At 41.9% G+C, this 21,294-nt stretch overlaps 1 protein-coding gene across 2 annotated transcripts in view; it reads right to left on the bottom strand.

Moving 5' to 3' along the window:
- Nucleotides 1-21,294, bottom strand: part of IGHMBP2 (immunoglobulin mu DNA binding protein 2) — a 60,329-nt gene that overhangs the window by 36,140 nt on the left and 2,895 nt on the right. For both annotated transcript variants that reach the window (XM_028735993.2, XM_077932049.1), the window contains exons 2-8: nt 20,487-20,656; nt 16,241-16,433; nt 15,642-15,739; nt 11,236-11,399; nt 10,267-10,467; nt 3,997-4,144; nt 1,950-2,124 (exon numbers count right to left, since the gene is read on the bottom strand). In XM_028735993.2, coding sequence (XP_028591826.2) covers nt 1,950-2,124; nt 3,997-4,144; nt 10,267-10,467; nt 11,236-11,399; nt 15,642-15,739; nt 16,241-16,433; nt 20,487-20,656 — 1,149 coding nt within the window. The remainder of the gene's footprint in view (nt 1-1,949; nt 2,125-3,996; nt 4,145-10,266; nt 10,468-11,235; nt 11,400-15,641; nt 15,740-16,240; nt 16,434-20,486; nt 20,657-21,294) is intronic.

Below are 21,294 nucleotides of genomic sequence, written 5' to 3'. Positions count from 1 at the left end.
CGCAGAACACACTTCCTTTCTGCTACCTTGATCTCCCTTCTTTTTGCCACTGCAGAATTACCGGTACTTTGCCACACCCAAATAACGTGAATTGGTAGGGGACCTGTCAAAAAGTCAGCATGACAAAACAGCCCCAGGAGGGAACCAACTGAATCGAATCCAAGCAATCTGGAGAAGTGGCTGGAGGAAGATTTCAGGGGAAGAAAGGCCTATTAGGATGAAGGCAACCTTGTGACTATCTTCGAAGGATTCAAGGTTCAAAGATGACAATGTTCCCATAGGAGATGGAGCTCATTTCTTCAAAAGGATTGCTTACATTTCCCCCACTATCAGCACTGGTTTCTCCCTCATCCTGATACGTTTTTGTTTTGTTTCAGTCTACACCATTATTTCTTTGACATAATGTGTGTGTACATTCAGTCAAAAGGCCCCAACAATTCCTGGGTGTCAAAGTCCTGATCTCTCCATTCTACCACTGAACATCTTTCCTATAATTCAATGGACTGCTCAGGTTCTACACAGGTGTTATGTTGATTTTGCAGTGAAATCACTACATAAGGGATGGGGTAGGGAAAGGCTAAGAGGCTCCTCAAAATGATGCTCTGCAAGGAACAATCTTCACAGACATATGTCTCCAGTATTAGTTTCCAGAGAGAAAGATCATCGAGTCTATAACATAGCACCTTTCAACTTGTCAGAAAACATAGTATTTTTTTGTCTAGTCCAGGCCCTTCTAACTGCACAAGAGAACCCTTTTTTCATTTGGGACAGCTGCTCACTACTATCAACAGATACAAAAAAATGCTTTTAAACTACCATCACTGCAAAGGTTTTCTATACATACCAGGATATCATAATTAATGCCTGTACCTGAAAGGTTGAATTATATTACAGATATGAGATCCATAAAATTCATGTGCATAAAAAACTGACTAAAGATTTACATAGTAAGAGCAGCACACACAACAATGCACAATTTATAGGCTTCTTGCGTGCTAATTTCCTACTGGGAGAAGAAAGTAAAAAGCAGAGGAGAAATACATTCCTGTTAGTGGCTTAATGCCTCTCAGGGAGCAGGTCCATAAATAAGATGTGATTTTTTTTCTAGCACAGCAGTAATTCCTTAAAGAAAAACTCGAGCAAACCAGGCACGCACACACAGAGCCCTATATGAAAACTCAAAACCCAAATTTTTGATAATGAATATATGAAGAGGATCTCAAAAAATGTAGTGATCTTTCAATATCTTCCTGCTACAGTGCATGGAAACTAGCAGCTCACCATTTTGGTGATGGTGCCAGCTTATTTGGAATCCTGGCCAGTTCACTCTTTCTCAAAACAGGTTTTATGCAAGCTACTTCCCTAGGCCCTCCCTGCCTAAGCTTCTAGTGCTCTTGGTCATTCCTCTACACCTGTAATTTTCAAATTTTGAGGAGGGAGAAATTAATTAATTCAACAGTTAACAGTTCCCGTGAGCCCAAAGCACTCATCCCCAGCAGGCAACCTTCTCTGAGATGTGGGAATTCTGCTAAATCTCTGTATTGGGTATTATCACGCTGCAGAATTACACACCCACAGAGAAGGCTACCAGATACTTGCCGCCTCCTAATCAGAAGGTGCAGCTCTCAATGAGGACAAATTATTATTATCCTTTCAGGTGTAACAGCAAAGTATGACTATTATGAATGATAGGAAAAAATCTACCTTTGTGATCAGAGTCCATGGTTCTAACCACTTCTGCTTAAAAATGTTTTTCTGCTGATCTATTGGTACCAATGTCTTTAAATAACGACCAGGTAGGTTGGCCCAGCTATTAACAGCCCTACCTGCTGCACAGATAAACACAGGTAATGATGTCCAAACTGAAACACTTCCCATCAACCCCCAGGTGAACGTTTTCCCCAACGGTCCAAATAATTAATGGTCCAATTTTGGGAAATGTTCCTTACTTGTGAGAGATGATTGTGGGAGGCAGCTGCTTGTGATCTCCAGCCAGGACACACTTCTTGGCCTTCAGCAGAGGTATCCAGCAGCTTGCTTCAAATGCCTGGGCACATTCATCAATTACCACCAGATCAAAGTGGTTCTCAGGAAGTAGCTTCAGAGGACCATCAGAAGAGGCTCCTAATTAACAAGAGAAAATGTTAAAGTTATGCACCATAGCAAAAAGTGGAGGAAAGACATGTTGGCCTTGACATGCTGGATACCTGCGTCTTTTCAAAATATTACATGCCTTCACATTATGTAGTCCTCAGCAGTGTGCTGTGACAGGCAACAGAGGATCCATCTGACAGTCCAATTTCCTGTTTACCAAAACACTTCTCCTAATGAACAAGCACACTTGGCTATTTCTGTGGAAAAGTTCATCCATCCCTGCAGGTGAGGCAGAGGGAATGCTTGCCAGGTGTGTGTATGTCTGGGAGGGTGGGTGGGTGTAGTGGGAGAAGTTTTGGAAACACTAGGTGGCTTTTAAAAGGAGCAGGCTGATTCATCTCTGAAAGGAGGGATGTTGTGCTCAAATATGTGTAAATGTTAGGACCTCTGACTGCAGGTAGCCCTGAGCCCAAATATGCCCCTTTGATAAGCTTGGCATGATCCCAACACCCTTGGCTACTGCTTCTGCCGTGTAAGCAATGTGCCCTCTCCTTGGGCACAAAAAACCTGAGCCAAGCCCTGAGTGTGACCCCATTCATCCTTGCTCTGATAAATGTCTCAACTTTAGCTGACAACTCTTGCTCTTGAAGCAACAGCCTCCAAGGGATCACATTTGTAGTATCTTCTTTCAAATAGTAAATTGGAAAAAAATTGCCAAAGTCCAATACAGTGGTACCTCGGATTAAGTACTTAATTCATTCCGGAGGTCCGTTCTTAACCTGAAACTGTTCTTAACCTGAAGCACCACTTTAGCTAATGGGGCCTCCTGCTGCTGTCAGAGCACGATTTCTGTTCTTATCCTGAAACAAAGTTCTTAACCTGAAGCACTATTTCTGGGTTAGCGGAGTCTGTAACCTGAAGCATATGTAACCTGAAGCGTATGTAACCCGAGGTACCACTGTACACCCTAAGATGGACAATGTTAGGAGACCTAACTCACCCAAAGAGTAGATGGCAATACAGATCTATTCCTAGATTATGCCACTTGGATTTCAGAAGGGATAATCAAATGACTAAACACTCCTGCATTTAGAAATGAACAAACCCACACACCTTCCTGGCACAACTAGACATCTGGGAGGAAGATACTAGCCTAGCCTTCTTCCAGGTGTGCTAGGTTTGAATACACTTTAATATTCTGCTTGTCTAGAACACTCAGTGGTGAGAGATTTAAAGTACTATTTCAGCCTTCCAATCAAAAGGGAAACATTATTTTAAACAACAAATTGATTTTAATATGGCACTTGTGTTGTACTCATAAATAATCTTTGCACATGTTTGTAACATTTAATATGCAATCTTTTTCACTCGGGTTATTTGCAAGCTTCCCTGGTAAATATACCATGGGGATCGCCAACAGGAGCAATTTGTCTGGTCCCTGATCCAAGAAGCCACATTAAGTACATACTTTAAAACACAATTCATGGCTTTCTCAGCTCCAAAGGCTTGATTAGTTATATAAATAATGCACGTTCCCTTCCCTCATTAGCCGGCATTAAGTAAAAGATGTTCTGTAAAACATGAATGGCAGAGTTGTGTGTGTGGTACATGTGCGCACAGCATTGATTAGTTATACAAACCATCCAACTGCAAAGCAGAACTGCACAGAAGAAAAAGGCAAATCATCTAGCAAGACGCAATTCTGTATACTGCACATACCTTTACACATATTGGGCTGAGAATCAATTCAAAGATGCACTGGGCAATCTTTGGAGTTCATGATAAAGCACAAGAATGCAGTGGAGTGTAGAGCAGCCTAAATCTGTAGCTGCCAATAATCTGATTTAGCTATTCTTCAAGGCAAAAAAACCCACCCAAACAAACCAGAAAAGTTCCTCTAACCTGTATTTGTCGCCAGAATAACATTAGCTTTTGTCAGTATTTCAGTCATAGCAGCTTCCTCTCGCTCTTTCAGTTCTTTTCTCAGTGTTTTAATCTCATTTAGAAAATGGCTCCTTTCTCCTTTGTCTTGGGCTTTTCTGCTTTTCACCTGTATAAAGGGGAAGAAGAAGAGGAGGAGGAAAACAATTTCCCCATACTACAATGTAGCTTATGGCCCAGTGTATCACTGTACACAACGTTTAGCAGCTAAGATAATAGTTAATGAAAGAAAATCTTCCCCATTAAAATGCAGCATACTACAATTCAACATCAAGCTGCTCTCTTTTCAGCCCTTATGCCTATACTGACAAAATGTAAATCATCATGAGAAAGGGAAATATAGTTTGTTGATAGTATATTGGGGTGGTGAATTCAATATGGATTATTTAATGGCGGTACTGTTGATGAATGGTGCTTTTTTTTCTGGTAGTAGCATCAATAATTCCCCTTCCCCAACATAACAAAGCTTTTCATCTATGTGAGGATCCAGCTGGGATTCATTAATCCCTGAAAATATGCAGACAAGCCCTAGGGTTTATTTAATTGGTTAGAGATAACTACTATTCTAACAGAAGTCTCAAACACCCCTTTGCTCCAGATTTTGCAAGCTGAGGAACATACTAATTAAAATACACTGAAACTTTCAGCACCTGCAACACTTTCTAATAGTGCATGTCTTTTAAAATAAAACATTACACACAATGTGACCTGTAGGTAGCAGTATTTTGTTGTTACCCATGTGGTCATCCTAATGTGGTTTGTCACATCTAAGCAGCATATTGTACAATACAAGACTTCCCAACACCAATAAATCTCTCACAATATAAATAATCTCGTGATTTAGCTCAGAGGCATGTTCAACGTCACAGGTGTAAATTGGCAGCAAAGTAAGATGGAGGCAAAGTTTCTATATTTCTCCTCATCTTAGCTTTGTTTGGCATGCCTTCATCTCAAGGCAACCCCATTATGCCATCTAGCTTGCACTGGATGAAAACCTCAGTTCGAAGAGGGACACCTTTCTAACTCTGAGCAGGCACCAAATGTATGAGAACTAGGCAATCTACCTAAACTCCTGTTGATATAGATAACCATGAGGTAACCCCTACAGCATTTGTCTGGGAGATGAGGTATATAATTTTCAGCATAGATGGGCACAATCAATTCATTTTCAGAAGCGCAAGAGAGACTTACCATTTATAAGAGAAGGCAGTAGGTTCTCTGCTTTCTTTTCTTCAACAACACCACCACTTACCGTAGTCTCAACTACCACCCGCATCCTGGTGACGTTCCAATGTCTTGCAGAAATGGCCCAATGATGTCACGATGTAATGTCACCACTCCCCAAGGCATGGCTGGGGCACAGGTAGCTGCTCCCCGCAGTGGCCACTTGGGGAACCATCTTCTTTTTCCACCGCCAGCAATGCCACTGGGGACAATGCTGCCATGATGTGGCAGTGCTCCCATTGGGCCACTCTGTGGGACATGGGAATGTCGCCAGGTTGCCATATGAAGTTCTGCCACTGAAGCAAAGCCATTTTGGTTGAAAGCAAAGAAGGTGAAAACCCTCTGCCGACTACTCTTATAAATGGCAAGTCACCCTTGTCCTCCTCTGAAAATTAATTTATTTTGCCCTCCCTTCCTGCGTTATTTGCTGAACATCCTATACCCCCTTTTCTGGGGACTGGATGGCCCCGTGAAAGTTGGGGGGGGGGTACTAGTGCAACTCTCCTTCTACTCATGGAGAAATTAGGCTCCAAACCAAGAAACCTTGTGCTCACCACCATCCAGCCCCCAGAGTTCTCCTGGGGCATAGTGTGAACTAATAATCAACTTCATGCTCAGTGCAGGAATGCACAACATGCGCTCTGCAGCCGAGTTATTCTTGGCCAAGAGATTGCAGTCAAAATGGCCCGAATCACATATTTTATTAAACAAAAAGTTTCTAGCCCTGGAAATGATGAAGGGGACAAATAAAACATAAACAAATATCTAGAAACAACTTCAATTTTTGTAGTATTAAACTGCAAAAAAATAATAATTATGGCCTTACAATTAAAATCATATACATACCAATTCAGCAATACATACCAATTGCTCCCAGCTAAATTTATATAGGATTGCAGCATTAATATCAGTTCTTGTTCAAAAGAGGCAACTATGGGTGCAGGATTTTAAAAACTAAAAGATATACCAGACTAAGTATGTAAGAATGTGAAATCTTATTAATTAATACAAGTTGCCCCTTCCCCATTGGCTTTGTCTCAAGTCCTCATAAATAATATTGTGACATAATAATAAAATTGCTAGCCTTTATTACTGTGGTACTGCTACCCTTTTGGGCCTGTGCAATGAAGTGGCTAGAATGTTGGGGCTGGATCTAGAAGGCCCAGGTTCACTCTTCTGCCCAGCCACGAAGGTCACTGGGTGGTGTTAAATGAGTCTTTCAGCCTATGCTATTGCCTGTGTGTCTCATTTGTTGCTTCCTTCAAAATGCTCTATCAAACATGCCTAAAAAGTCTTAAGGCACCAACCCTGGGGGGGGCATGTTTAGAAATCAAGAAATATCCCATATAATAGAAAGTCTTTCATACTCCTGTGCTAGGAGATGATCCAAAAAATAATAATAATCTTAGCTATTCTGGATATTTTATTTTCTTGGGACACAACAAAATAAAATAAGAAATAATGAAATAAAGTAAGAAAGTAAAAAGTGAAGCAACTGCAATATACAAAACCTATAAAGTTGCTGAACCCTTTCCATGATTGCTGGCTGTGGAGACACTGGAGAGGTAGGCAAGCTACTTTCCATTGCAATTTGCTTTGGGAGGGGACTAATCTCTCAAAACAATTACACTCTCCTGGATTCCTCCCAAATAGGGAACAACTTCTGAGCTGTTTCATTGCTCCAGCAATTAAAGCTTATTATAAAGAGAAATCTGAAAATGCTGAAAGTGGCAAACTCTGTAGCTTTTACTAAAGGAGAACATTTAGCTCCCAGCATATTATTATAGTACAAGTAGAAACTGCAACGAGATGTTGCAGTATATATTCATCTCCTAACAGGGGTGTTCTTGTCCAGTGTGCCTTCCTCCAGGATATCATAAGATGTTAGGGACTAAAAAAGCTAATTCATCCTACTGCTTTAGTTTTCTCTTCCAACGGACACAACATTCTGCAATGCCTGGTGTCCACTGAACATACTGAGCCCCCATTAGGATTTTGGTGGTTGCGGTAGTTTTTTAAATTGTACTTCTCCAAAACTTGGGATTTCCCCTCCCACAAGCATGCTGATACCTCCCTCTTGTCTCTCAGTGGATCCATTTTGGTTCCGTTCTGATCGGCATGAGGGCACTGAGACTTCATTATTGAGAGAGGTTGATGACTATTATACCCTAACCTTCCCATGAGAGGTGCTTAAGGTGATGTACAGCCACCAGCACCACAATTATATCCTCACAACAGCTGTGTGAAATAGGGACGGTCGAGAGTGAATGACTCAAGGTCACCAGTGACCTTCATGGATGCTGGTGTCTTCTCCTAGTATACTACTCTGGCTCTCAGTGCAGTGCGGGGTATTACACAAATAAATTGCAGTTAACAGCAGAGTTGTCTGTTATCCTCTAGTTTAACTAGTCGGCCACTGTAGTTTAAGGGAAGATTGTACATCAGAACACCACTGCTCCAGAGAACACAATGGATAGCTCTCATCTCTGAACAAGCCAGAAAACATTCTCACCTCAGCTTGCCTGTTAGGTTTTTTGTTGTTGTTTTTCCAACGAGGCAAACTTAATTCACAAACAGGCAGCTCTCCTACAGAGCAGTGGAGAAAGTGAAGGCAGCATTTATGTACCTAGACACTGATGGCCAAGAGGCTACTTTTTGTAACACCAAACCCGCCCCCCCCCCAGTAAATAACCTTGTGGTATGTAGACCTCTAAACTTCTTGCGGCCATGGACTATTGGAGAACATAGTGTGACCAGCAGCCTGCATTTGGTTTGGTAAGTCAAAACTGAGCATATGTTCCTTGCCTTATTTCTTGATATACAAAAGAAAAGGAGAGGGGGGAGATTTCACAGGATGGACTCTGTCTAGTTAGCATTCACACCTGCATATGATTCAATTAATCTATGCATCCAGTCGGTGTTTTTTTGCTACCCATGGCAAACATTTTGTTCTGGCACCCACTGCACTTCTATCAATTCCAAATAAAAACAAGCACTGCATTCATTTCATCCCCTGCTCCAACTTCATCCCTCTGAAATGCCAAAACCACGCAGGAAATCCCCCCACCCAACCAAACTCTGTTCTAGATTGCCACTGTCAGGTCTGCAAATATATCTTTAAAGGATAATAGTGACAGAGGAACGTGTAGAGCAAACAGCATCTCAGGCCTGGGACCCTCCATCCCAATACTCTGAGTGGCTCTCCAGCAAAGCCAGCTGCTAACCAGGGATTGGATGGAAAGAGATCTAGAAGGTATCACTAAGAAAGCTTATTTACAGCAAAGTGTACATAAATCTGGGTGACCTGGGTTAAACTTCCAGTTCCAACGCTTGCCTTGTCACTATCTCTCAGCCGCAGCTTGTCATCCATAATATGAGGAACAGCCACCTACCTATGTGTGCGTGTTGTGACAATTTGCACAATAAAGGTTATAAAGCACTGTGTAAATAAATGAGAATAATACTAATTATAACTAGTAAAAATGCTTTTAGGGAAGCTTTTAATGTTTAACAGACTACTGTATTTTAATGCTTTGTTGGAAGCAGCCCAGAGTGGCTGGGGAAGCCCAGCCAGATGGGCGAGGTATAAATTTTATTATTATTATTATTATTATTATTATTATTATTATTATTATTATTATTATTTTGAGGGTGCTAAAGAAGCAAAGGTATTAAGGAGCAAACAAGACAAATAAAGATCATTACTGCATCATTTCCCAGAGACTGATGGGGCTTAAAACAGGACAGGGCAGGCAAAAGTGTGTGCCAAGTCCGGAAACCCATTTCAGGTATGCCTCTATGTGATAGTAGACAAATTCCCAGCATAGTGCATTTAATTTAATTATGAAGCCATTTTGTACAATGTCACTGGGAAAGAAATGCAATAATTTGTAATAATAAATAATATGCCAATTAAATTAGTGCCACATTTTAAATTAAGTTTAAAGCAGGAAATTAAATAAAGAGGATGACAGAGAACTCTAAAACTAGGCTGCGACGAGTGGAACATGTAACAAATTGAGCTACCAAGACTTTTAATGAATTTTCTTCCAATACTTTTAAGTGGTAATGCTATGGGTGCATTGCATTCTCTACTTGGGTGGTGATCAGGAAAAAGAAATATGGAGAATTCAGAAATCACTACCCCATTCAGCCCCAATGAGCTTCAATGTGGGGGCGGGTTTCCATGAAAGCAGATGTCATTTATTCTGTTCATCCAATGACTCAGCCTTGACCTAAAAAGCAAAGGCCAGAGCTAAAAGGGGGCAGTGCTAATGCTTACTAAGCTCCAGTAAGGAAGAGGTTATGCTTTTTAATCTCTCCTTAAGTATTTCGCTGTTCTGAGTCCAGCAGTCATATATACACTTGTCATGAAAAAGTGAGATAGGTCTGATTATATACAGCTACTTCACAGATCACATTTTTTCTAGACATAGACCTAAGACATAGACTCATATCTTCTGAATCAGTGCCTGGATGGGATACTAGGCTGAATGAGGGCCAAAAAATGTGCATTTTCCTAAGTTTGGAGAGTGGGCCTTGGTTAAATCTGCTTTGGTGTTTCAGAGCTATGTGTATTATGCTATTATTCCTGTTTGTAGATTTTATAAATACAATTAACAAATAAATAAATAACCCTGATTTTGACCCTCCAACTTTACACTGCCTACACACATGTCAGAATTGCCCTCCACAACAATGAGGGCTATGTGCTTGCTTCTTTGAAAAACAAAAAGCAATCCCATGATTCTGAATATTTCATACATCAGACCAGGCATGGCCAAACTTGGCCCTCCAGATGTTTTGGGACTACAATTCCCATCATCCCTGACCACTGGTCCTGCTAGCTGGGGATGATGGGAGTTGCAGTCCCAAAACATCTGGAGGGCTAAGTTTGGCCATGCCTGCATCAGACTGTATTGCACTTATACCTTCTCAGAAGCATACATTCTGCACTTTTCAGAAACATATTCTGAAAGATTGTGGAAAATAGAATGCAAAACTCACAAATGCTTGATCAATATCTTTCCTGATATCTGCTACAATCTGGGCATTATCCCCACGTGCCAAGACTGCATCAAGTGAATGGCACTGTATGGACTCCAAGAGACGAGCCGGGTGACCAAGGCGCAGGATCCGCTCTTTACAGCCAGCGAGTCTTTCTACCAAATTGTCAACTGCAATGTTAGATGGAGCACAGCACAAAACCTAGGAGTGGAGCACATTTTAAAAAACATTAATTTGTTTCACTAAAATGGCCAAAAAAGATATGCAAAAAATGTGATTAGGAGAGTTTGAAGAAACACCTTCAAAACAGAAGGGAAAGGAGATCCTTTTATAAGTGCCAGGGGACGAGCCACATTTAAAAATAATAATGATGATGAAGTTTCTCATTATTCCAGAGTCAAACCCAGGCCTCAGGATCTGACATGTAATTTTACTACCTTCTTATGATCTCTCCCAGTTTTGCTTCAGGAAAAAATACAAGGTCAGTAGGGAGGACCTCAAATTAATGGTTAAAGGTGCTTCAGTAGTATGGACAAATGGGTTCAAACAGCAGATCCACCCCAGCCAACACCATCTATTGTAATCTTGGAGGAGTCTTGCAACCTATTCCGAGTCACTCCCCAACCTATAACTAGGGCACAAGAGGGCCACACTGTCATGGGGACAAATACAAGATGTAAAAGATGTAAAAGATCTTATATACTCTGCTAATAAAGTGATGCTCCCTCTTCTTGCTATCAACCCAGTTCCCATAGAATTCAAAGGGATGCAGAAACATGTCGTAAAATGCAGAATGGCTGGGCTGAAGTAATGGAAATGGTAATGGACTCAGCTATGTTTCCCAGCCTTTGGGGACATCAGACCCCTGGAGAGCTGCTGCCAGATCATACAAAACTGTCCAGGATTAGGCGGCCATCACTATGTTCTGCCATCAAGCAGCTCCCTTAGAATCCATACCCACTCACTCACTTTCAAGCCTTGCTGAACAGCTTGGAGTATTATCTCCACCACCGTAGTCGTTTTGCCTGTTCCAGGTGGTCCATGGATGATGGCAAGCTCTTTCTGTGCCAGCGAGAAGCAAACAGCCTCCTTCTGAGAGGCATCCAGTGATTCATTGTAGTACTTCAACAGCTCTGCGAGAAGCAGCAGGAGGAGCATTTGTTCAGTTCTCAGTCCCGCAAAGAACATTTGCAAAAGAAAGCAAGCGCAACAATGCAAATAAGAGGCTGCTCCTGGAAGCAGATTTGATAGCAAAAATAACCTTTGCAACAAAGGAAACATCCAAGTTAATACTCAGAGGAGTCAGGATCCCTAGTGTGAGCCCATACTGAGTCCTGGCTGCCTTTAAGACAGACTATGTTTAGCTGCAAATATTCCCAGTCTTCAAACTCTATTTCAGAGACATTCTGCATCATTATCTAAATCTGTGTTGGAATAGAAAGTGAGTGTGTTGTGCCAGGATGTATTTTAAAGAGGCAGTACATTTACAAAAATCCCACCATCATAATCTCACTAAGAAGTTCTTGGTTTTTTGCTTTTGTTAAAAAAAACCCACCTTCCTTGCTAGAAGGCCAAACACCAGCACTGCTTAGGTAGGTATGACAGGGCTTCTTAGAATGATTAATAGCATTAATAGCATCCTACAAAAGTGGGAAGCAAGAAAGAGCAATATGCACCATGGCAATGATTGCAAAGGAGCTTGTAAGTGCAAGAGGCATGTTCAAATTCCTGCTTAGACAGAAACCCTTTTTCCATGGCCTAAAGCAAGCCATACAATCTATCAGCCTCATTTTCTCATCTGCAAAACAGGGTTACTAAATAATATCCTATCCAGCCGTGCAAAGATAAATGAGATCAAGATTTCAAAAGTAGAGGTACATTTGTCTTGAACACAGTGAGAACACTTTCGGAGCAGACTTGAGACGCTAAAAATGTTCTGAACAGCAAATGTTACAGGAGTTCATATAATTAATATCTAAACTTTACCCTTTCAACTGCAAAAGATAAAAGAGGATGGCTTTGGCCTCTATCCTGCTGCTTGTTTGATGTCAGAGTGTTACAATAATCAGCAGAAGAACATTTGGTCTCCGAGGTCCAGAGGAAATCAAGTAAAATATAAAGGAGGGTGTTTTGGATTTCTTTTTTACGAAAGAGGAACAGTTGGCAAGTAGGAGTTCTCATTGTTAGTTTGGCAAATGCTACATGGAACTTGCGTTTGTAATTTCAGGCTGGCAAAAGACACAGAACTGACAATTTAATTCCTCTGTATCTGCAAGGAGCTGGCATATCAGAAGGGGCAGTGAGCGTCACCTTTGCTAAACCAGGTTGCCAAGAGGTTTCTCATTCTGAACAGCAGGAAAGGGAAGTACCCCAATTCATTCAATTTTTAGCATTTCCACCTGGATGACCCATCAGGATGCACCTTTCAGTTTTACAGAAGGCACACTTTACACTGACCATTCAAAGACTGTCTTAAGGTCCCATTTCTTCCCGCCTTCTTTTGATTTGTTTTACAGTTTTATTAGTAACTGTAACTGCTTTATTTGTTTTACCATTGGAAGCACTTTTGACGGAAATGGTTTTCCCCTCTTCAGAAGGGAAATCGGCAAGGCTAGGCTAATGCTTGTAGCAGATTCTGTGGTTTTGTTAAAAAAGGGGGGGGGGGTTTAAAAAAATTACATTCCACGTGAATTCACACGTTACTGAACTCTGGAAAAGATCCCACAACAGTAAGGCTGAATCTTTTATTATAATGTTGCCCTGACCCTGTAAGAATTGCCCAGTCCCCATCCAGCATTCTGAACCGCATAACAACCAGCCAGCTGCCTCTGAAAGCTCAACCTATTGCATGTTGCTACATCTAGCATTCAGTGTTACACAACCCGCTAAGCTTGTCTACAGCAGCTGCCAGGTACTCTGACTAACCACAGCTGCTGCTACCTTAGAATGAACTAGTTAGATCACTGGCATCTCACATGGTGGTACAGCAAGATGTCTCCTTCTGGGCCTGCAGCAATGCCACTGCTGGACCCATGGTGCAGGTTGGCCTCACTTAGTGGGTAGTAGTGGCTGGCCATGCTCCTGTATGCTGCTACTTCTAGGTGATGTGAGACTGACTGGCTGGTCACAGCAGCAGGGAGCAATGGAGATTCCTCACTGCAGCACACGGTGGACAACTAGGCAGAAGGCAGTATGCTGAATAATGTTGCCAAAATAAAAGGAAGTACAGTGTGTGCACACTATATGTACATAAGCATTCTGGGAAACCCACTAAGCAGCAGCTCAGAAAAATGGGCAGGTGCCATAACTCAAGACCAGCCAGGCCTGACCAAAGGGAAAGCCACTTTGAAGCAGCACAGCAATGCAGACCTAACAAGCTTCTCACATTCTCCTTAGCAGCACCAGAACGTTCACACAGCTGCACAAAGACATCCTTCATACAGATTCCTTAAAAAAAATGGAATAAGTACATTTCAAGAGAAGATGAGAAGAAAAGTAAGAGCAGTTACAGGATGGCTTAAGCATATGCTGCTCATAGGAGAATGCTGACCTCTGGTGGTTACCAGCTATCATTATTCCTTTTCCAAAAAGCCTTTTACGTGGAGTTCTTTCCCAGCCTGTATCTGCATTGAAATGGTTCAATATGCTTTTTATTGTTTTGTTGTCTGCCACCCTGGGCTCCTTTGGAAGAGGATATACATTTAATTAATTAATACAGGATTCACAGGTGCTAGCCTAGGCCTAGCTGTCCTCCTGCTGAGCTAGTCTTCAGTGTGAAGATAACTTTTTATGGGGAGGAGAATGCAAATGTGTGCTACCACCTGCTTTGGAAATGGGATAATTGAGCTCTATGATATGATTCTTCCAAGCATGCAGATTGGCCCTGACACACTGACTAATCTTCTGGCAAACATCTGCATCAGAAAGTATGTGCCACCTTTCTCCAGTAGTTGAATTAGATAAGCAGTCGTGTACTGCATTGTTCACTGGAAACAGGATATTATAGGACTGGGACCTTTTCGTCCCACATATTATTCTTGAGAACAACTAGACTGCTCAGTTCACACAATAAGTAAAAGTACCTGTAACATGCAGCTGAAACTTAAGACCTGTTATATTGTGTAAGCCATGGTGTTTTTCTTGGCAGCAGAACTTGTGTCTGTTGGCCCAGGTGATTCCTGGGTGACAGAGAACAGGGATAAGTAACTGAAACTGGAAGGTTTAAGACTAGCTGGTGGGGGACACTACTGTGAATACTGGTACGGTGCCCATTAAAATGAATGAAGGATGCAGAGCATGAAAGCTGGTGGATTGCATCTCATGACAGGATCTTGCAACCATTCTGACAAATTGCCATTGTCTGGCTGTCCTCTATTAATTTCTGGCCCTACCACATTCTAAAGATGCCCTTTTGAAAAACATCTAATACCCCTGTTGAGTTTGTGAGTCCATTATGGACTCCTCAAAACTCCAAGGGTAAACTATACTTCAGAACTCCAGGGAATAATGTTTGGTAGCCTTGCTCACCAACAGAAATTGTGCATCAACCAAATGCATTTGGTACCCCCATAGCCTTCAGTCTACAGGAGGGTGATAGCTGCGGGTGCTCTTAGCACTGTTCCTGCTTTCACCAACACTTTACATTAAGGAATCATAGCTGTGTAACCTCCCAGCTGTACTCAGTAAGGGTTAAACTGGAAACAAAGCATAAGGGGAAACCACACATATGATGGTTAGAGTTAGACAGCCACACAAACATTCCCTATTGAATACTGGTTAATAGGAATCACTGCGCTATTCTTCTGTTGCTGCTGAACAACCGCACAAGGAAGTTCCTCTACTTTCAAGTGTAATACTTACCAGCCTAACCAGCAAGAACTGAGCTCCTGCCACTGCACCTTAATCTAAAATGGTGACAACAACCCGCCCTGCCCCCCACCTCATGAGTAACCTCAGTGGTGCTGCCTCATACTGGGAAAGACATGTGGAACAAGAGTGGCCTCTCCACTTGGTGTCTGGCTCCACTGACTGCTGAGGACATCAGGATTCTAAATGTTTGAAGACACTCCACAACAATATTTTGTACTGATGCAAGCTCCTTGCACAACAAAAGTTTATGCTACTGTGATGCACGTGTAAGGGAGTGCCAATGCCAGAGAGCAGTGGTGCCAGATGCACTTAGCACTGCATCAGATGTTCCAGTGATACTGTTCCTCAACTGACACAATAGATTGGCGAGGCAGTTCTCTCGGAGTTGCTAACAAAATATATTTGTACATCATAGTTGGAACAGTATGTGCTACAGTGACTTCTCCAGTCTTCAGAATTTTTCAGCATGGTATCCACATTCTATATAGAGAAGGAAAAGTTCTTACTTATATTGTTGGCATCACTAGGTTTAGAAGAACCGAAGAGGACGTCGATAAGACCAGATGCAGGCCCGGAGCGATATTGACTAAGTGTGTTTAAGGCCCTGCCACAGAAAATAATACAAAGGGAGTGAATCTTAAAAACAATTCCTTTAAAACTCAGACAATATTGTCAAACATGAATAAACTTCTGCTGTAAACTTCAAGAGCTGGGTGTTGTTCATCTCTGCAGTCTTTGGATTGCAGAGGGGGGTTTTGTGGGGGAGGGAAGAAAAAGCTGAACATCCTCTCTCCCTTGCATTGTAGTGGGTTGGACTAGATGACACTCTGGATCTCTTCCATTCCAACTCTATAATTCTATGAACCCATACTACTAAACTAGGTAAGGAATCCCACTACTTTGCTTATAAGTAGTGAGTACCTACGTCACCAAATCCGGCATTTGGAGCCCTTGTACAAAGTTTGTTGTCCTGTGATAATATGGAAAAGGGAAGGGGGTGGGAGAACAACATACCTTCTCCCCATTATTTTTACAACTTTTGAAAAGAAAGGCATGCTTACTATCCGTTTCAGGTACACAATAAAACAACATCTGTCCTATTTACCTTTTAAGCCTCTTGTATGTGACATCGTTGGTAAGTTTCAGCAGACGATAGGAGTTCCCCTGGTCCAAGCTCACAAGGTTACTTTGAGGCTCATCAATTGCAATTGTGATTGATTTGGGAGCTATACGGGTGACAAGTCCTGTGGAGAGCTGATCATCTTGGCCTGCTGTTTCATAAAGTCCAACAATGTCACCTGCAGATGAAACAGAGAAGAACATTCAGGATACAGAATAGCAGGCAACATGGTTTGGTTATTTGCTCATCAAACCCACCATTGTCTACAGTGACTTGCAGTAGCTCTTTCCTAGCAGTCTCTCCCATTGTCTGACACAGCTTAATTTAACCTGGGGGGTTAAACCTGGGACATAAGCAGTATTCCACTGAGTGAAGGCTATATGGAGATCCCTACTAATAAACATTCCAGTCCTCAGGAATGACTGCAGGAGCCCTCTGCAATCCACCCATTCAGCTCCACACAACTGGCTGCCTGGACCCCCCAGGATCAATTTCCACCTCCCACATGTCCACCAAGATCCTGACTAATCAGCTGTGAAGCTTCACCTTGAAGCCAGAGTAGAAAAAGCACAGAACTTGGCACTGAGTTGAAAATTCAACACCCAACTATTTCATTTCAGCAGGTTCATCCCACACTGGCTGGTTGTTGCCTGTAATATGGACTGGATGGGAAAACACAAGACTAGGAGGAATCCTATTACAGATCCACCAATGATACCCGGTTTTTTAAGGTACCAACTTTGTTCACTTCTGTTTTAATAACACAGGAAATGACTGTTTCAATACATTCTTAAAAGATAAGTAGCCATATTGCATTAATAAGCAGAAGTTGTACAATCCGATATGCTCAGTATGAAGACAGGCATTGTAGTTGACCTGGCAGCAACATCACTGAGAAGATTGGGTCTTTAGTTGAACACTGAAACTAGGCATGCCATCAGACTTATGTACATCTCAAGGAAGCCAGGATCTTTGAGTGCCTTGATCCAGTTATCGTCTTGGCCCACACAGAATTTAGATCAGCATACCAGGATGCCCTTAGTTAATAGTAAGTCTCCAGAATCACACAGTATATATAGAGCCCCCAGGACAGACATTATCAGTTTTAAAACACACTCACAGATTTATATTTCTAAAATATAGCAAGTGTTAGCCATGCAAGCACCACTTAGTTCCAAAAACCAATCAACAAACCCCTATTGATTGTATCTAGCAATGAGAATACATTCTGCTTCAGTAAGTAATTCAAGTACCAATGAAACTCATTTTATACCAGTGAATTAAATAAAGATTGTTATGCATCTTAAATTGTTATAGGAATTGCCAGTTTAAATTGCCAGAATAAAATCAATCCACTGTGCTTGTACCTGAGGAGCAGGGCAGAAAGTCACCTTCTCTTAGATTCACATCACTCAATTACAACTACAGGAAACCACCTTTTCATTTCCATCTGTCTTTTTCCACTCTCCTGTCTGCCTCCCTCATCTTTCTGAAATATTTATTCATTAAGAGAGAAACACAACTTTGCATAATTGAAAATGATCACTCACTAGCAATTGTGAACCCAACGGACAATTTCTGTAGCCCATGCTGGCATTTCAGAAATGAAGTGCTCTTTCAGAAACAATGCAGAGGGAGATTATGTGCTTATCTGGGGCGGCGGGGGGGGGGCGCTTTCCAAAGTTCCTGTTTCTCTAGCTCCATGCAATCCACTTCCAAATAGTCTTTTGTTTTAAAATAGCCAAGGATGCAATGCCATGCTGCTCCCCGATTACTATTATCATGCACAGCTGAGGAGTTAATTCTGGTATACAATTAACCATTTGCTTGATTGCCTGTGGCAAGAAAGAATTGGACCCAGGTGAGTCTCCAATCTCCCTCCTAGCCTTAAAGAGATAACCTGCCTATTTTCCCCCCTTTCCTCCTCCTCAAAAGAAACAGCCCCAAAGGATTCCCTTGGGATGCTGTTTAACACAGGTTCAGATTTGAAACATGTGCCAAGTATGTCTGGGCTATCTGTCTCTCTCTCCTTCACGTATCTGAAGAAGTGTGCATGCACACAAAAGCTCATACCAAGAACAAACTTAGTTGGTCTCTTAAGGCATAGCTGTCAACTTACAGATTTGAAAATAAGGGACCAGCAGCCTCGAAAACAAGGGATCAGCAGCCAAAATAAGGGATTTTAGTCAACCAGCAGCCAAACGAAGCCTCAAGCGGTGGTTCCCACAGCGCAGCAACCCGGCAAAGGGGATGCAGCAAGGAAAACCACTGTTACCTCTCTGCTGGGAAGCACTGAGCAAAGGCGAGTCCACAGGCAACGCGGCTGATTTGATCGGCACAAAGTAAGCATGCAAGCTCCACCCCCCAGTCGTTATTAGACTCCTTATTGGGTGAGCAACGCAGCCAAGCAACACAGTTGGAGCCTCCCTCCTCCCTGGCCGGCAGGGAGGGAGGGAGAGGAGCTGATTCCTTTGAAACCCAGGAAATTTACAGGACATCATCAATCCGGGACAGCAGCGGGAAACGGCGCTGGGATAAGGGAGTTTCCCACCAAATAAGGGACGGTTGACAGCTATGCTCTAAGGTGCTACTGGACAATTTTTAAAATCTTTTATATATATTTCTACTGCTCTCAATGTGCTGCGGCGTTCTATTTGACTCTTCCCTCACCTGTACATATTCGAACGGAAGCTTGGAGCCACCAGAACACAAGTTTGTGCCAAACAGCCTAAACAAGGCTGCATTTGGGAAGATCAAAGAAGAGCTATCTTCCTTTCCAGCCTTAGATTTAGGTTATCTATGACTGCAAAGCAGCAAGCCATACCCAGTCCTGTTTTAATACAGGAAAACAGAGGGTGCATGCAAGGAAGAGCCACCATTACTGAAGCAAAGTGCAGAAACAACAACCTCAGAGGTGACTGCCCACTGCTTCCCTGTCATCTTGGCTTCAAGGGGAGAAGAGCAACACAGTGGGAGGAGGAAAAAGCTAATAAAGTGCAAAGGAAGGAGAAAATAAGGTGAATGGAACAGGGGTAGTGGGTACGTTTGTCTACTCGGAGCAAGTTCCACATAATTCAATGCAGCTATTCCTAGGTAAGTAGAAACATGATTGCTGCCTAAATTAATTGCAAACATCAGATAACTTCAGGTGTGAGCCTCTGCTGAATCATTTTGCTTGATTGTACACTAAGTAATGACTTAGACTACTCTCAATAAAACAAAAGTAGCTGGGTTACCAGGTCAGGGGTATCAAGAATTGATTTTTGAAACGGTGATCTATGAGGAACTCTGGTGAACAACAAAGATGTTAATGGTCCTATTAACAGTCTACATACTATTAATTTACTACCACAACTTTACATTGGCTTTCCAAGGCAAACTGCAAACTTTTTTTAGTTCCCATACCAAAAAGACAGATTTAAAAGGCACCTATGGGGTTTCTTTTTAGGAAGATTTTTGTTTTTGAAGATAATTTGTAGAAAGATTTTAGGGCCTGGTTTTCCTTTTTAAAAAAACAAATGCAAGGTAAACACACACAAGATTGAGAAACAAATTAATTAATGGGAGAGAAGTACTTTGAAGCCACAGTTTCTTATCATTCTACATGTCTGCCCCTTTAAAGAATTATGTATCTATTTAAAATTATATTCTATAACAGAATCAATGGAGAACTACCCTGGCAAATCACATTGTTCTTGAAGAATTAGGTCTGTAAACCTTAAACGACCCTCACCACTTCCTCAGATTCATAAACTTGAGCCAGAATGTGGTCTCTGAAGAGAGAGCAGAATTCATCTGAGTTTTAGTTAATGAATTTCTGGCCAGCTGCCATATAATCGAAGATCTGCTTCGCCTCTCCCCACTGCAAATGTCACACAATCTAGCACCATCCAGTCTTCTGTGGCACCTCCTCCTGTCAAAACTGTTGGACACCTATCGTCATAGGCAGAGAGTGAATGGGAGAACTAAATACCCTCCAGCACTAGGTTTCATCAGTCTTGAGCTGAATGCTAACTACCTGAAATGATCAAGTAAATTTGACCTAATATTAGTAGGTTTCTCAATATAGGCTAATGTTAAAACAAGACCAGAAAACAATCTACTTCACAGTTTAATTTTCATAAGTAAGGATGGTTCTCCTGCTGCTGGAACAGACAGAGCTTGTGATGTTATGCACCGAGGCTTAGCTTTTCTGTCTGCTTTCTATTGAAGTCAACAACGGATTACTCACCAGGACCAAAATTATTGCAGGGTAGCTCCGTTTCTGAGCTATGCTTTCTAGGTTGTAAAGTTACAAGCAGACGGCCATACAACCCCGTTCTTTGACTGGCTACTTCAAGTTTCAGCAAGCAGACACCTTTGCGCTGCAGCTCTTTGAGGGAGAAACTTTCCTTCCATGCCCTGAAACAAAACATAAAATTGTTATCGATTCAGAAGTTTGAGAATGGTATGAATTAAGATCTGGTCTGGTTCTCTCCCTCTGCCCATGAAGAATGTGAAGAGAAATGCTGGTAGACAACAAGGAACATCCCTTAGATTGAGTGGCCATGTGTCCTATTTTCAGAGGTCCGTCCTCTATGTAAAGGGCTGTCACAGGACAGTCCTTTATTGGAAAGAGTCCCCTCTACTTGAAGGGTTGTCCAAGTCTACTTTAAAGATACAGAACTGTAAGAAAGAAAAGCAGGGTCTTGCAGTAGCCCATCAACCATTAGCACCAGGGCAACAAACTGAGCAAGTCCACAGTTCATTACCTTCCCTACTACTGTTTTGTGAACTGTAGTATATTTCTATTTAGAGTACATAATTGATTTCTAAATTTGCAAATATAGAATAGTGTATGCAAAGCTTATTCAAGTCTCTTTCCTCTTTTTTTGCAGCACAATTCTTCTCTTTTGGCACCCTTCCAAAGAAGGACAATAATATAAAACTATGAGACAATGTAGGTGTGCATTCACGTCTGCTGGGGCATTGAGATTACAGATTAATGCTTTGACCTGTACCTGGAGGAACCTAGTACCACCACTTTCTAAGCTACCTCA

Source organism: Podarcis muralis, chromosome 1 (assembly GCF_964188315.1).
Source record: "Podarcis muralis chromosome 1, rPodMur119.hap1.1, whole genome shotgun sequence".
Classification (NCBI taxonomy): Eukaryota; Metazoa; Chordata; class Lepidosauria; order Squamata; family Lacertidae; genus Podarcis; species Podarcis muralis.
The sequence above is the reverse complement of the archived record's forward strand: the minus strand, read 5'-3'. Positions and strand labels throughout refer to the sequence as shown.